Source organism: Apium graveolens, chromosome 11 (assembly GCF_009905375.1).
Source record: "Apium graveolens cultivar Ventura chromosome 11, ASM990537v1, whole genome shotgun sequence".
In the NCBI taxonomy this organism is placed as follows: Eukaryota; Viridiplantae; Streptophyta; class Magnoliopsida; order Apiales; family Apiaceae; genus Apium; species Apium graveolens.
The window spans coordinates 24,960,285-24,976,823 of NC_133657.1; the positions used below are offsets into that span (position 1 = coordinate 24,960,285).

At 33.8% G+C, this 16,539-nt stretch overlaps 3 protein-coding genes across 3 annotated transcripts; 1 reads left to right on the top strand and 2 right to left on the bottom strand.

Moving 5' to 3' along the window:
- Positions 1 to 2,987: 2,987 nt before the first annotated feature.
- On the bottom strand, positions 2,988 to 8,023 carry LOC141695409 (putative ubiquitin-like-specific protease 2B). Its single transcript, XM_074499656.1, has 4 exons — positions 7,941 to 8,023; positions 3,489 to 3,617; positions 3,179 to 3,371; positions 2,988 to 3,089 (listed from the first exon to the last, which is right to left on the bottom strand). The coding sequence occupies exons 1-4, from the start codon at positions 8,021 to 8,023 to the stop codon at positions 2,988 to 2,990; spliced, it is 507 nt and encodes a 168-aa protein (XP_074355757.1).
- A 1,091-nt stretch (positions 8,024 to 9,114) lies between these two features.
- Positions 9,115 to 11,763, top strand: LOC141698220 (pentatricopeptide repeat-containing protein At3g16610). The gene has a single exon (XM_074502881.1). The coding sequence runs from the start codon at positions 9,128 to 9,130 to the stop codon at positions 11,534 to 11,536; it is 2,409 nt and encodes an 802-aa protein (XP_074358982.1). The 5' UTR covers positions 9,115 to 9,127; the 3' UTR covers positions 11,537 to 11,763.
- A 1,005-nt stretch (positions 11,764 to 12,768) lies between these two features.
- LOC141698221 (heat stress transcription factor A-4c-like) lies at positions 12,769 to 14,750 on the bottom strand. The gene is made up of 2 exons (XM_074502882.1): positions 14,269 to 14,750; positions 12,769 to 14,147 (listed from the first exon to the last, which is right to left on the bottom strand). The coding sequence occupies exons 1-2, from the start codon at positions 14,485 to 14,487 to the stop codon at positions 13,044 to 13,046; spliced, it is 1,323 nt and encodes a 440-aa protein (XP_074358983.1). The 5' UTR covers positions 14,488 to 14,750; the 3' UTR covers positions 12,769 to 13,043.
- Between the last annotated feature and the right edge of the window lie 1,789 nt (positions 14,751 to 16,539).

Sequence of the window (16,539 nt, forward strand, 5' to 3'; positions counted from 1 at the left end):
CACTGCATTGAGTATTAAACATCTACAAGGTCTTCATTCAACTACTCATGCAGAGCTACACAAGATTCATGAGAACTTTATCAAACAAGAACAAGTTTGGAAAATTGATAAGAAAAAGTTCTTTCAACCTACCATTGACAGGATTGCTTATATTGAGAAAACTCAAGAGAAATAACAAGCTCAGATTGATGACATTCTGACAAATCAAGCTTCTCAGCAATCGCAACTTACTGAAATCCAATCCTTAGTGGAATTACTTATCTCTCTTTTACTACCTGCTGATGCCAAAAAGGGGGAGAAGGTAATTAAGTCCAAATGCAAAACTAACAAAACACTGCAAGGAAAGGATGATGGAAATGATGATCAAGGATACTCTGGAATGGGTAGCGGTCATAGTCAAGGTAGAAGGTTTACATCAAGACAAGCTAGTCACAGGACAAGTTCTGATATTGGGAAAAGAATAAGTTCTGCTGCTGGTAAAAGGATAAGTTCTGATGAACTTCTAGATCTTGATGAGGAAATGTCAAGACAGTTATTTCTTCAAAAAAATCCAGGAATGGACTTGGAAAGTTTAAAGGAAGAAGAAGCCAGACTTAAATCAGAGAAAGTCACATCTAAATCTAAATTAAATTCACATCTTCCTTATCCACCTTAATGTGTTTATTTTCAGGCAACATCATTTCATTATTATTGTGGTCAAACCACCATAAAACGTTGACTGCAATCTCACGGGGTACGGCTCTCAACTCAGATGATAAAAGTGGACCGAAACCAACAACACTTGTCACCCATTCCTTTTGCTCTTTTGAAAGTGTACTGACAACTTTGGAAAACGTTGACGGATAAGCCCTGATCAATAATATCTTTGGCTTCTCTTCTAATACATGTTCAACTTCTCTATCTATTTCTTCACATTTTTATTTTTTGCCTTTCTATTTTCAGCCTGAAATAAGACAAAAATAACCATTATAAACAGTACACAAATTATAATGTACACAAACTGATAAAAGTTTTTATCGTTTAGTTTTTAATATATAATTATTTCTATGTTATTATGTTAGATATATTTGATAATGTCATGGCTAATATGTTTTATGTTTAGCTTTCAGATCTTATTTGAACAGGATAAATTAGTACTTAACTGTTGATCAGTACTTATACTGGAAGTCAGAACTTAAGGATATCAGTACTTATGTTATCAGGAGATAATCATCAGAAGATAGATATCAGAACTTAAGTGCTGAAGGACAATCAGATAAGGACAGTAGCTGATTAAAGGAAAGAAGATCAAGATAAACATAAGAAGAGATATGCATGAAGAAGGAATTCCGTGAAGAATGGAATACTTGGAAGAAAAGATATCTGATTGATATATTTTAGGAAGCAGAATTATATTCCATATCAATTAGCGATTATCTTGTAACTGTGTAGTATATAAACACAGATATACGGTTTACACTATAAGTGTTATCATTATTAGAGAAGATTATTCATTGTAACCCTAGCAGCTCTCGTGATATTTGTTCATCACTAAGAGGTAACAGTTTCATACTGTAACAGAGTTTATTATTTCAATAAAGTTTGTTTTCTGTTATTTAAGTTCTTAAAGTTCGATTTGAGTGTATTATACACTGTATTCACCCCCTCTACAGTGTGTGTGTGACCTAACATATTACCTGGACAAGATTTTTCCTTTTTTTGCTACATTTTTCTGATGTTTTTGTTTCTTTTTTCACTTCTTGTTTCTCTTGTCAAGTTTACATCCGCAATTGCTTCAAAATCACTATCAGATTGATCATTTCAATTTGGTGGCTCTTTCTTTTTTTTTCTTGCAAGTGAACTTTTTATATCCTAACATAAAGCATAATATAAGATCAAAATGATTAATCATCAAAATTTTAAAAATGTGAAATAACTATCTTCTATAATAACTATCTATTGTCAAGATATGTATGTCATCATAGGTTTCATTTAAAAAAAATTATCTATCTATGTTTTTTTTGTTTTGTTCTTTGAAGCAGTTAAAAATACAAGGAAATATATATATATATATATTTACTTGATAATTTGTTTCATCAGTATCTGATTTGGAGATTGTTGTCATCAGCCTTGGCGATCTTCGTTTTTCAATTGTACCAACAGAAATTCTACATCTCCTTTTCTTTGTTTTATCTTTTCGTGCCTGTAAAAAATAATAATAACAAATGTTAAGCCGATTTATACAACTTGAACAAAAGAATCGACAAATGAAAAAAATAGAAAGATTATTTACCTTGCTGACCATTCCTTTATCATTCTTTATTGATTTGTCTTCTTCCTGGAATTGTTTCTCATCTTGAACTGTATCTGGATGATCAACTTCAGTCTCATTTAATGGATCTGTACTTTCTTCCACATAATTCTTTATTTCTTCACTAACAATAACTTCTTTTCCTTTCTCAATATTTGATTTTTCTCCTCCTTTAGGTAATGTCAAATACTGTGCATCAACGCCAATATCCTATAATAATGATTGTATGAGTTACATTATAATACAACACCAAATTTTGTTAGAAAATATATCATTACAAAAGAGTGTCAAATTAACCTCGTCAAAATCTGTTCGATGTGCTCTCACTTTGATTCTAATTTTCTTTGCCTTATGCTCGAAAACTGACTTGTTAACCTCTTTCACTGAGTCCTCATTGACTTTAATATCATCTTTACCTAATAAGAAAATGAAAGAAAACTGTTTCTAAAAATTTCAATTAATGGTGCTATTAATAAAAAAACTAAATTAATACTTACATTGTGGTTCAATTGGTGTTTGTTTCTCTTGAGCACTCTCTGAGGTATATACACATAATGCCCGAAGTGCGTCGCTTGGTTCTAAATTGAAAGAAGTAGCATTTACCGATTTTTTGAATTCTATCTCTTGATCTCTGTCCTCATTCTTTTCTGCAAATTCTATAATATTGATGATTTTAATGTCATTATCTTCGTCTTCTTCATTCCTCCCTTCTCTTTTTTTTCAGCATAGTCTCATGCCATGACGGTAAATTTGCAGAAAACTCATTGACTTCATCAGCAGTGAACCAACTCTCATTCATCTGTTATAAACAAATTGAAACATAAAAATTTAAAATAATGCAGAAAATTAAATTAAATAAAGATATTTTTTTTGATGTATGCTGTATACAAATCCTGGGTAATCTTCTTCGTAGTTGTAATAATCTGGACATGTCATTAGAAACTTGTAAATGTAATGCAGAACATAGTGCCCACATTTAGAACCATCATTTTGTTGGGGGACTCTTGGAATCTCAAACGGATACATCATTACTTCATCAATTTCTTCCTTTTCTTCATATTTCAAAATGTTATCCACATAACTACACAACAAATTTGTTATGTCAGAGATCATAAACCATTAAACTCTAGATTTTTATCTACTTAAAAACTGTTTTAATGTCAAATTAAAATGAAATAAGAAATAAAGGGTTGTATACCTTTGAAGCTGTCGTTTAAGCAAATGTGGCTCTCTTGCATGGAGTGAATCCAATAACAAATTACATGGACTATTTTTTGATTCAATAGTCTCACCCAAGTTGCACAATATGAGTAAATTCCAATGGCAGCTATGATAAAAAAAATATAATCAATTTTCAAAAATTCTATTTCATGTAGTATTTAGTCTCTGAGAAATGTTTTATATTTTTCACACTTTGGAACAAACACATATCTCTTTCCAAATATTTTTTAATCTGAGATCCACCGCAGTGCCTCCTTCCTTGAATTAGGATTTTTTGAAGAATATTTTGTGAACCATAATGGATCAATGAATATACATCCTTCTTTTTTGTCGTTTAGTAATGTTTTCCATATACCTCTGTACAATTTACTATTATCATTAATTCTATTTCACCATTGAAATAATTTAACAACAGAACTGAAATTAATGTTACATAATTCTTGTCTTATTACTTCAAATATTTATCAAAATCATTTGTGCTCAATTGTCCTTCCTTGTTCCTCATTTTTCTTTTCATTGTAGCATTCCTGGATCCATAATTTTTATGTTTTGCCTTAACTCTTGCACTTGAACGAGTACGTAAAGATTTATGAAATCCAATATTATTGTTGTGCATTATATTAAAAACCAAATACTGCAACAAAACATGAAATTACTCCTGATATTTATTATAATCACAAAACATAGACTAATCAAAACTAACACATAGAAGTGCTATATCATAGACATAATGCTCATCATTCATATTTGTTGTTTGGGAGGCTTAACGTAGGTAGAATGAGTTATCTTTGTAGCGGTAGTAATATGAAATAAATAGCACAAATGAAATAAAATGGAAGCAGGGTAATATCACAAAATCCATCATTTCGGCTTCCCCATGATAAGTTCTTCTCCACACACAGTACTAAAAAAACCAAATAATTTAACTAGAAGCTAATCAATGATCAATGATATATAAGATGATGATATTCATGGATCAAAAACAGGCCTCCAGGACGCAATAACAACACAGGGCAACACAACAACCTTTCTAGAATCCATAAATTCTATGGATCTACTACAGAGTAAACATATTTAAATCCACCGATCTACCAAATATAAATTTTATTTAAAGTCAAACCTGATAAACACAATATAATGCTTCTAATCTACAATGATCATCATTTTTTCTGCATCTAATACAGAATTGTTAGGAATATGTGTATTAGTTTGATGATAAGTTCAACAAAACACTTAAGTAGAAATATGGTGTTTGTAGCCTCAACAGATAAGACCATTCTGGCTATCCATTGAAGAAGTAGCTTTACTTAGAAATAAGTTTAGTATTGTAGCATATTTCATTCTCTGTACTTAAGTTGTAATTCTTAGATGTTGTGGGAAATTATAAGTCATGTTGACTACTAGTGGATATGCAAATAGGAGGGCTAATTGTAAATATTTCATGCCTTGTAATTTTGTATAAGTGAAGTAGTATCAACTGATATTAAAGGCCTTCAACGGATGAGAAACAAAGCTTCAACGGATAGCTTCAACGGATAACATCCATCAACGGATGAGTGCATCAACGGATAAAAGCTTCAACTGCTAATTCTTTAACGGATAAAGCCATCAACGGATAAAAGTTTCAACGGATGCTAAGTTCAATAGCAGTTGATAGTGACAATTCATAAGCTGACAGAGGCACATGGGTTGACAGAGACAAACTGGAATGTGGCAGCCTCTAGGAGGAATCAAGAAAAAGCAGCATTTCCATTCTGGTGCAAACAAGGAAGTATTCAAAGATTCACAGCTAAACCTAAATTGCATTGGATAGAGAAATGAAGAAGAAACATGTGAAGAATCTTTTAATTGTATTCTACAGTTTTGTCTTCACTTGTAAACTTGGTGTTATATAAACCAAGTAGCAGCTAGTAATTAGATGGTGAATTTTCCAGAGCTGTTTAGAAAAATCCAGAGAGAAAATCATCTAGTTTGTACTAGGACGCAGCTGTGATCAATTCTTTGATTCACAGATTTTCTGAAATAACACATCTCTGGTGGAACAACATATCCACCAGAAAAGTTTTTAAGTTCTTTGTGTTCTTTACATTTGTGCTTGAATATATATCTGTCTGTATTAGCTTAAAGCAATTCACACACATTTGTTCATCAAAACACTTAGTCTTAGAAACTGCTCAAAACTTGAAAAAGTTTTGAGATTTACATTCAACCCCCCTTCTGTAAATCTCATTGTTAGTCCACTGGGAATAACAAGAATCAACAAATATAATATAACATAACTAGTAAATATTGATTTTAGTTAAAGTTATTGTACACACCACAAAAAGCTTATACTCTAGAATGAAAATCAAATTATATGGATCTACTACAGAATCAACTGATTTGAATCGACCGATCTACTAAATATTATTTGTATTTAAAGTCAAACTTGTTAAATACAATCAAATGCTTTTAAACTACAATTGTCATCATATTATTTGCATCTAATACATAATCAACAAATCCAAATCCAACATAACTACTAATTATAAATTTTAGGTAAGGATAAACACAGGGAAACTCTGTACAAAAAGTTTCTACTCTAGAATGAAAATCAAAATCTAGGGATCTACTGCATAATCAACAGATTTGAAATGACTGAATTACTAAATATCATTTTTAATTAAATTCAAACTTGATAAACACAATACAGTGGTTGCAAACTACAATTATCATCATATTTTTTTGCCTCTAATACAGAATCAACAATTCCAAATCGAACACAACTACTAAATATCGATTTTAAGTGAAGTTAAACACAGGCAAATTCTATACACACAACAAAAAGCTTCTACTCTAGAATGAAAATCAATTTCTATGGATCTACTACTAAATCAACAGATTTGAAATGACTGAATTACTAAATATCATTTTTAATTAAAGTAAAACTTGATAAACATAATACAGTGCTTGTAAACTACAATTATCATCATATTTTTTGCATTTAATATAGATGCAACAATTCCAAATCGAACACAACTACTAAATATCGATTTTAAGTGAAGTTAAACATAGGCAAATTCTATACACACAACAAAAAGCTTCTACTCTAGAATGAAAATCAAAATCTAAGGATATACTACTGAATCAACAGATCTACAAAACAAAATATACATGCACGAAAATTTATGTCAATATTTTACAAAAATATAATGAAGAAGCTCTAATCCTTCTTAATAATCTCAAGTTTACTACAAAAATTAAATTAAAGATTAAAAAAACTTACCTATTCGAAATATCGCCTTGCAATAACGATTTTACACCTTTGTGTGATGAAATCTTCGATTCAATAACTCAAATCGATCTGTAAACATTGATTTTGATATTTTATAGTCTCTTTTTCTCTCTCCTTTCTGTTTGTCTTTAGCTCGGACTCTACTGCTAGTTTTGTGTGTATATCTATGTGTTTGTAATTGTCCGTACAACGGTTACATATTTGTTGGCCTTAATTATTTTTTTTATACATATAGCCTTAAAATGTTTTTTAAATACAAAAGTGCCATTACTTAATCTGATAAGAAAATAGATGCTTTGATTGATTCTCCATAATTCTCCATATAAAAAATTCTCCCTTGAGTGGGACTCTCTCTATATATAAGGGGAATGATCAAATATAAACTAAAATTAAAATAGAAACTAGGAACCAATCTAAGTTATTAGATCTACATAATCTAATGGTCCCCTTAAATCACCCTACCTAACTACTCTGCACCCTCCCACACCCAATTTCAGCTTTTCCAATCCGTTTTTAATTTGATTTTTCCTGTCAAACCGTAAGTTTTTTTTTAAAATCCGATTTCACTATATTTTTTTACATCTCTCAACGATCGATTTGCATACCATATGTGTAATATTTCGAATTAGTTTTAAAAAAAATTATTTGATTTCTAGTTTCAATTTTAAATTGATTTCTATTGGAGTAGCCTATATATATATATATATATATATATATATATATATATATATATATATATGAGAATGATCAAATACAAACTAAAATTAAAATAGAAACTTAGAACTAATCTAAGCCATTAGATCTACCTAATCTAATGGCCCCCCTAACTCACACCACCCAACTACCCTGCACCCTCCCACACTCAATTTCAGCTTTTCCCCTCTGTTTTTAATTTGATATTTCCCGTCAAACCGTATTTTTTTTTAAATCCGATTTCACTGTATTTTTCTACATCTTTCAACGATCGATTTGCATACCATATGTGTTATATTTCGAATTAATTTTTTTTAAAAAAATATTTGGTTTCCAGTTTCTATTCTAAATTGGTTTCTATTGGAGTAGCCCCTATATATATAGGCAAATTATCCCCAGTCAACTTGGTTGGGATACACCATCCGTAATGTTTCATTGCAGGCTTCCGCAATATTTTATTACGGCAGGTGAGTACTACCGCAATGAAGCATTGCGGCAGCTATGTGAACAGCTCCTATATATATATATATATCCTGCATCGCCATGTAAAAGCTTGGACTGATTAATAACGTAATTACTGTTGTAAAATACTTGCTATAAAAGTATTATATCGAACCTTTGTAAAACTAAATAGAGCAGAAATGGAGATAAAAAGAGCTGTGTATGGAGAAAGAAGAAGCTCTTTTTGGTGCATCTTCATCTGTAATAAGTGAGGCTATTTATAGCCAATACAAGCAACATGTTTATTAAATGTAACGTGAAAATTCTACTCCTATAAATCTAGCCTTACTATTTAACTTTTGACTACTTAGCAATCAACTTATAACAATTACCGAATTTTTGAACCAAAAACCCTGGTACCTAGGGCTGTCAAACGGATAATTCGAATACAGATCTGCCTATATCCGTATCCGGATCCGAATCCGAAAATCCATATCTGTATCCGTATCTGAATCCGAAAATATTTAAAGAATTATATCCGGATCCGGATCCGGATCCGACGGATACTATCCGGATACGGATAATATCCGGATCCGAATTCGATTTTAGATTAGATTTTTTATTTTCCAATTAAATTTTTTTAAAAAATGAAATAAATTAGAAAAAATATAGTAAAAATTAAAAATTCATTTTTAAAAATTAAAATAAGAGATAAAGTGATTTAATCATATTTTAATTTTTTTTTAAATTAATTTTTTATTTATCTTTTCAATATCGTTATCTTTAAATTGTTGAACTCAAATGATTTTTTTCTCCATGTCTATAAAATTTTACAAACATAATATATCCGTGTATATATATGTATGTATTTATATATACATAAATATACTATACATTTAATATAATATATTTTTAAATTATTTAAATATTTAAATATAAAATATATTTATCGGATACGGATATTATCGGATACGAATATGCCTATATCCGTATCCGCAATTGTCGGATTCAAATACGGATAATATCCGCTTTGTTTTGAATACGGATAATATCCGCTTTATTTCGGATACGAATGCGGATTTTTCGGACGAATATCGGATTTTTCGAATTTTTTTGACAGTCTACTGATACCGGCTTCAAAGTAGAGTATTTTATATCAGTCCATTTCTGTCTTATTTAAAAAAGACTGAAATTCATCCCTTCATTCCATGTCATGCGCAGCAGCTAGGCGGGGAATCAACACCACCCGAACAATCTCCTTAGTTGAACCCTACGATTACATTCAACTTATACACCATTGTATATCCTCTAAATCATTAAGTCTAGCCAAAACAATCCACCAGCAACTTTACAAAACCCAGCTTATTAACAACCCTGTTCTACTAGAAAAGCTCACTCGTTTATACATTACATGTAATCAATTTTCTCTTGCCCGTCGCTTATTTAATACAATCTCAGTGCCTGTCAAAAAGTCTGATGTTGTTATTTGGAACCACTTGATTAGAGGGTATGCTTGGGAAGGCCCATACAATGAAGCTATTGATTTGTATAGTGAAATGATTCATATTGGGGTTAGGCCTAATAAATATACTTACCCTTTTGTTCTTAAAGCTTGTGCTGGTTTACAAGCTGTTGATGATGGTAAATTGGTTCATCATCATGCGGAGACAAATGGGTTTGATAAGGATGTTTTTGTTTCGACTGCTTTGGTTGATTTTTATGTGAAATGTGGGTGTTTAGAGGATGCACGGAAGGTGTTTGATGGAATGTGTGACAGAGATGTTGTTGCTTGGAATGCAATGATAGCGGGGGCTTCACTTCATGGGTTGTATGAGGAGATGATTGAGCTGGTTGTGCGGATGCAGGATGCTGGATTGGGGTTGAATTCTTCAACTGTTGTGTCGGTTCTTCCTGCTATTGGGGAGTCGAGTGTGTTGAGTAATGGGAAGGCTGTGCATGGGTATTGTGTCAGGAGGGCTTTTAGTGGTGAGGTGATGGTGGGGACTGGACTTTTGGATATGTATGCTAAATGTGGGTGGTTGGAATATGCGCGGAGGATTTTTGGTACAATGGGTGTTAAGAATGAGGTTAGTTGGAGTGCTATGATAGGAGCGTGTGTTATATGTGATTCGACTAGAGAAGCGTTGGCGTTTTATGATCGAATGATAATTGAGAATGCTGTGAATCCGTCACCTGTTGTACTTGGAATTGTTCTCCGTGCTTGTGCTAAGCTGATTGATTTGAGCAAAGGGAGGCGGATTCATGGTTACTTAATGAAAGCAGGGTCTCTTGTGGATCTTATGGTGGGAAACACGCTTCTTTCTATGTATGCCAAGTGTGGGATTATAGACGATGCAACAAAGTTCTTGAATGAAATGGATTGGAAAGATTCAGTTTCTTTTAGTGCTCTCATCTCAGGGTGTGTGCAGAATGGTTATGCGGAGGTGGCATTGAAAACTTTTCAAAGGATGCAGGTATCTAAAATAAGGCCTGATGTAGCGACTATGATAGGTTTTCTCCCTGCATGTTCATATTTAGCTGCCCTACAGCATGGAGCTTGTGGACACAGTTATTCTATTGTGCTTGGATTTACAGCAGATACATCAATTTGTAATGCGCTCACTGACATGTATTGCAAGTGTGGAAAGGTTGATGTTGCTAGGCTTGTGTTCGACAGGATGCATACACGGGATATTGTGTCATGGAATGCAATGATTGTTGGTTATGGCGTTCATGGGCTCGGTACCGAAGCAATTTTGATGTTCAATAAAATGGCGGCGGAAGGTTGGAAACCAGATGATGTAACTTTTATTGGTTTATTATCAGCTTGTAGCCATTCTGGACTGGTTGCTGATGGTAAACGTTTTTTTCTTTCTATGACTCAAGAATTCGAGATCTTTCCTAGGACAGAACACTATTTGTGCATGGTGGATCTTTTGGGTCGTGCTGGACTTCTGAATGAAGCCCAAGATTTCATCAAAATGATGCCAATTCAGCCTGATGTACGTATTTGGAGTGCGCTTCTTGCTGCTTGTAGAGTACATAAGAATGTTGAGTTAGGAGAAGTCGTTTCAAAGAAAGTTCATAGCCTGGGCCCTGAAAGTACTGGAAACTTTGTACTTTTATCTAATATCTACAGTGCTGCTGGAAGATGGGACGATGCAGCTGATGTTAGAAACTTACAAAGGGACTGTGGCTATAAAAAAATGCCCGGATGCAGTTGGGTGGAAATAAATGGGACGATTCATGCTTTTGTTGGCGGAGATAAGTCACACCAGCACTGGGAAGAAATAGTCAAGAAACTAGAGGAACTTCTAGGTGATATAAAGAAGATGGGATACAGTGTAGAATCTAGTTTTGTCCTCCATGATGTCGAAGAGGAGGAGAAAGAACGAATTCTTCTCTACCACAGTGAGAAGTTAGCAGTTGCATTCGCCATTCTTACTCTGAGTCCCAGCAAGCCAATTCTCGTGACTAAGAATTTACGGGTCTGTGGTGATTGTCATTTAGCCTTGACATATATTTCCATGATAGAGAAGCGGGAGATTATTATAAGGGATGCCAGTCGATTTCATCATTTTAGGAGTGGAACTTGCAGCTGTGGGGGTTTCTGGTGAGTTGAGGTGTTAGAATTTGAAGTAAATCTGTATGTAAGTGCAGTTATATATGTCCCGTGCCGGACACTTGGACACTCAGACACTGACACTTATTCCGTTTCGGAGGACACTCAGACACGGAATCCGTTTCGGAGGACACTCGGACACCGATACTTATTCCGTGTCGGACGGATTTTTAACTGAAACATGGACACTTTGACCAATTTATAGATCAAATATTAGTTGCACTTAATATTCAAATTACATATTTAAGAAGAAGAAAAGACGCGGGAATGAGATGAAAGTAGTGAAGATACTAAATTCGCAATGTTCTTTAGAAAATCAATTTTAATACCTATTGTTATTTTATTCTAAGATATCTACCTTAATATACTTGTTTATTAATAAAAAAATGTCGTGTCCCCTTATCCATGTCCAAAAATCGGACGGTGTCTCCATATCCACAATTTTTAGTCTTCTTAAGTTCGACACTCGGATATATGTCGTGTCCGACACTCCGTTCCCGAGGCAAAGTAAGATAGATGGGCACAGGTGCACTTTGCTCGTAAACTAAACTTGAGAGATGATGCATTGAACAAACAAACCCAATTATTTACTAGATCACAAATCAGATTGAACCAACCTTACTCGATTTTTTGCCTATATTGTTTGCTCGGAGAAGAAAAGCACATACTTAAAAAATCAACTATCTTTCTAATGATACAACCTGTGCATTGTTGATGACCATGTGCCATGTCAGTGGTCAAGTTTCATTTCAAAATGTCTTTACAATTTTAACATTGGCATTCCGAAGCTGGACTCTGGAGAACTGTAGCTACTACAATTGGGGAGTTCTATCTAACTTCCAAACGAACTTGGATGTGCAACCACATGAAGGACCTGTGCAGAGGAAAAGAATTTTCAAGACAAGTGAAAATTTGGGTGGATATTTGTGGACTTCTCTTGCATTTTTAGTTTCTAAAGAATTTACGAGTCATAATGAGACTTTGATAGACACAAGCACAAGTTGAATTTCAATTGTAGATGAGAAAGCAGATTGTAGTACCATTTCTGTTTTATTAACAAAATATATCTATAGGATAGTTTATAGAAGCAGAAGTTTATATTTTTATTGTTTCGAAAACTATTTGTACATGAATACTGCTTGGCAGAAAAGAGATGAGAAGAGTTATTTGAAGTCGACTATGTAATGTATAATTTAGCAGTCTGAGTTTGTTGGACGTTGCAAAAATAAAAAAATGCTTTGCAGATTAGTATCCGATACTGACAGGCAAACATGGATCTTACAGTACATATATAAATTGTTAAACAATCCTGAACCATATGAACTCCATGTCAAGGGATGGGATGAAAATCTTGAGATAAGATTGGACTAGAGGTTACAGCGAATTAATCTTTAAAAGGGATTGTAGTTTTGGTAATACTATATATCAAGAAGACGAGGACAACAATGCCTCTGAATATCCTCGAGGCAGAAATACATATATTGGAGGAATATCAAACAGCATCAAAGTCTTCCAGTGGGAGAGAGATGCCCCATCTGTTTTGTGAGCTTACTTGCATTATCTGCACTCCACCAAAATCTGTGTTGACCCTTTAGAACAATTTCATCGTTTGCTCCACGTGTCATCTTTCTTTCTGACTGAACTTCTTGAGCACCAGTAGTACGTGGAGTCTCTGTGAAGAATTGTTCCCAGAATATATCATTAACCATGCTTGGTTGAACTTGAGCTGTAGTCCCTTCTCTTATCTCATTTAAAGCATTTATACTGGGAAATGCAGCAGCAAGATTTGCATTTACATCGATTCCTGAGGGCCTAGAATCAATATTTAGATAGATTGATGATGTCGCAGAGCTGTCTGCATGATCTGAAGTAGCAGCCAACTTGGGAGATGAATGAATATCCTTCAACTGAAGGGATGATACACATATCCTAGGCGAGCCATTGAGATCTGAACTAGCAGAAGATGCACTCGTTTCTGCCATGACAAATGATGAAGTTTTTACATGTACACCATAATCATTGACTTCATCAGCTAAACTTAAACCAATGTCGTGCAGAAACCTCTCCAGGACCTGTAAGGATGAATCCAAATTTTGTACCAACTCCGAATTTAACACAGATATTGACATTGCATTCTGACTTTCATTATGCAAAGTTAAGATTTGGTTTCCTTCTGTATTGGCTTCATCATACAAGAAAGATGATACTGCCAACCTTCTCTTCCTACTACCGTTTTCAAAATGGCGTGCAGCAGTAGATTTCTGCAGCAATTGGGAAGAAAAAGTCACTGCTTGTCGCTGTCGCTGCTCAATGTTCTTCAAACGCTGCCCTACTGATCTTATTTGAATATCAAATGCTTGTCTCTCCTGTCTATGGCTCTGTAACTCTAATTGAAGCATACTCTTTTCGCGATTTAGCCTCTCTATTTCATCCTCAAACTCCTGTCTTTCTATATCAGTCAACTGATTAGAAGGATTCCCCTGGGTGTGCATAGAATGGCTATGAATTGGCTTGCGACGATGAATTTTTAGTAGAAGATGTCTCTGATCCCTGATAAATTCCTCATTTGCAAACTCCCACCTATCAGGATCGATCTTTCTAAAACCCTGAACGAAACCATTAAAGTTTTGTTAAATCAACAGAAAGAATAATACATTAATACAAAGAATACAAATAACATATGGGAGAAGGAGAGACATGAAATCAATAATTAGTAAATGTGCTTACATATGTATTGAGTTGTCTAACAAAGCTGGAGAAATTGTTGTGCTTGAAGTAAGTCGGAAGCAAATAACGAGCAAACTCGGGGGGATTCCAGACAATGAAGCTACGTCCACCATTATGACTCCAAGAGACAATAGAGTCTGTCACCGGATCTTCCACCATCTCATAAGTCTTTGTAAGAAAAGGTGCTGGTGCATTTGAACCACCTTGTGTTCCATCCATTTTATAAAGATATTATAATCTCGTCCACAGACAAATACTAGTTCCAGAACTAGGCTAGATGACAAGGTGCTTTTAGTAGTGAAAAAGATACGGTGTTCGATTCTCGCCTTCTCTTATATATAGTACTAAATATTTCAACTTAATAAAGCCCAACCGCTCTAACTAAAATAGATGGATTAGTGGAAAATGGCAAGTGATTGTATCCGTAAGGATAAACACAACACAGGGGAAACAGAGAAGTTTTACTTGATGCAAAAGGAACACCGAAGACGTTGTTTAGAAGCAGTAGTGAGTCTTCTGTCTTTTTATTTCGTATATTCAACGGCTAGACTGGACCGGGTCGTTGGACTTTGTTTTCCACTTAGAAAGTCGATTTATTTGACTTTTTATTGTTTCCTAACGCAGCCATGCGGAGAGGGGGAAAAATAAGTGAATATCTACTAAATTCTATACTATTTTTGTTATTTACTACTGATTTATTAGATACTCATTTTCTTTGAAATAAATTTTGGCCAATCATCTTAATCTATACTCTATATATATGTACATGTACTTGGTACAAGTAAAATTTGGTATAACAATATTTGACGAAACAAAATACGGATATTTTGCCAAGCACATAAATGACACGGAATGAATCTTGTGACTGATCTTGTTGATTTATTACTCGAATACCAGAGAAAATACATGTATTATCTCTTATACAAGTTGTTTCTCAACCTAAAATAAGAAGCGTACAAACCCTATTTATATATAGGACTTCAAGCCACACGTATTTCTTGGAGAACAAGTTATCTTGATAGGATTTTATTTGGTCCGTCAAAGTCCACGCCTAACAACCATGGTTTGAGTCAAATTATCCTCGTAACTGTCATGGCGCGAGGTGAAATCCTTTTATGGATAGGTGCGAGGGTATTTCTGGCTTTGCACATGCGATCCCTATGGTCCTTTATACGCGCTATAGCTCCATAAACTTACTCATGCGACCCATTAAGAGCCAGGCTCGCGGATCTTCAATATATGTGAGGCGCCCTCATAGGAGTTTTGCCTGTTAGTCTTCAAGTTATTGATTAAAGAACGGAACGTCTTCAAATAGGTTCGCTATAAATAACAATATCGATATATTTAGTGACTATATTATCACTGAGGGCCGCATAAGCGCCCCATGTACACATAAATCCCTTTCATGAGACTTTTGTATGATCCTTAATTGTGCTCATATCTGTCATCATAATTAGGTCCATTTTTATCTGACTTATAATAATAAGCTCATTGGGCCTATTTAAGACCCATGCCAAAAACGGGTATAACAACTACCCCTCGATTCTAGGATGCCATAACAGATACGACATGGAATCAGAGTTCATAATTAGTGCAACGAAGTGTGGCGCGGGTCGTAATTGCGACTTCTCATAAGTGGCTGCATCATTGTTCTTACTAACCGTTTAAAAGTAAAGTGTTTTTTACCATGTATCATTCATTGAGATTAGAGCTTAAGGGCTAAGATGGCGCCACCTGTCACACTTTTTCTCTCTACTGTACTTCCTATAAATATGTGGGATCTCCAATCATTTCCTTATATTTCTCAAGAACATTCTCACAAAGTGATGTTTATTTGCTGAAGGATCAAAACGAAGAATATTTGAAGTGTTAGTGTATACTGAAAATATTTATTTGAAGTATGTACATTTATTTCTGGCCAGTTTATTTGAGAATCATTTGAATGTTTACATGTTGTCTAATATTATATATTGTGAACAATCTAGTATCAAATGAGATACAGAATATTAGATTGTTAAATACGGTTATATAATATAATAAGGTTCACAGCACAGGTGGTGTTGGACAATCCACTGGTATGGCTGTAGTATTATTTAGATTAGTTTATATTGACTAATAAATAATACTAGTATACTTTGTGTATATTGAACATGATCAAATTTAGAATTGTTCCCTTAATACTGATTAAGAAGGAGAACTAAGATTCTATGTTATTATTAATGCTTAGGTTCTTAATCCGGAAATAGTAATTGACACGTGTATATTATTTAC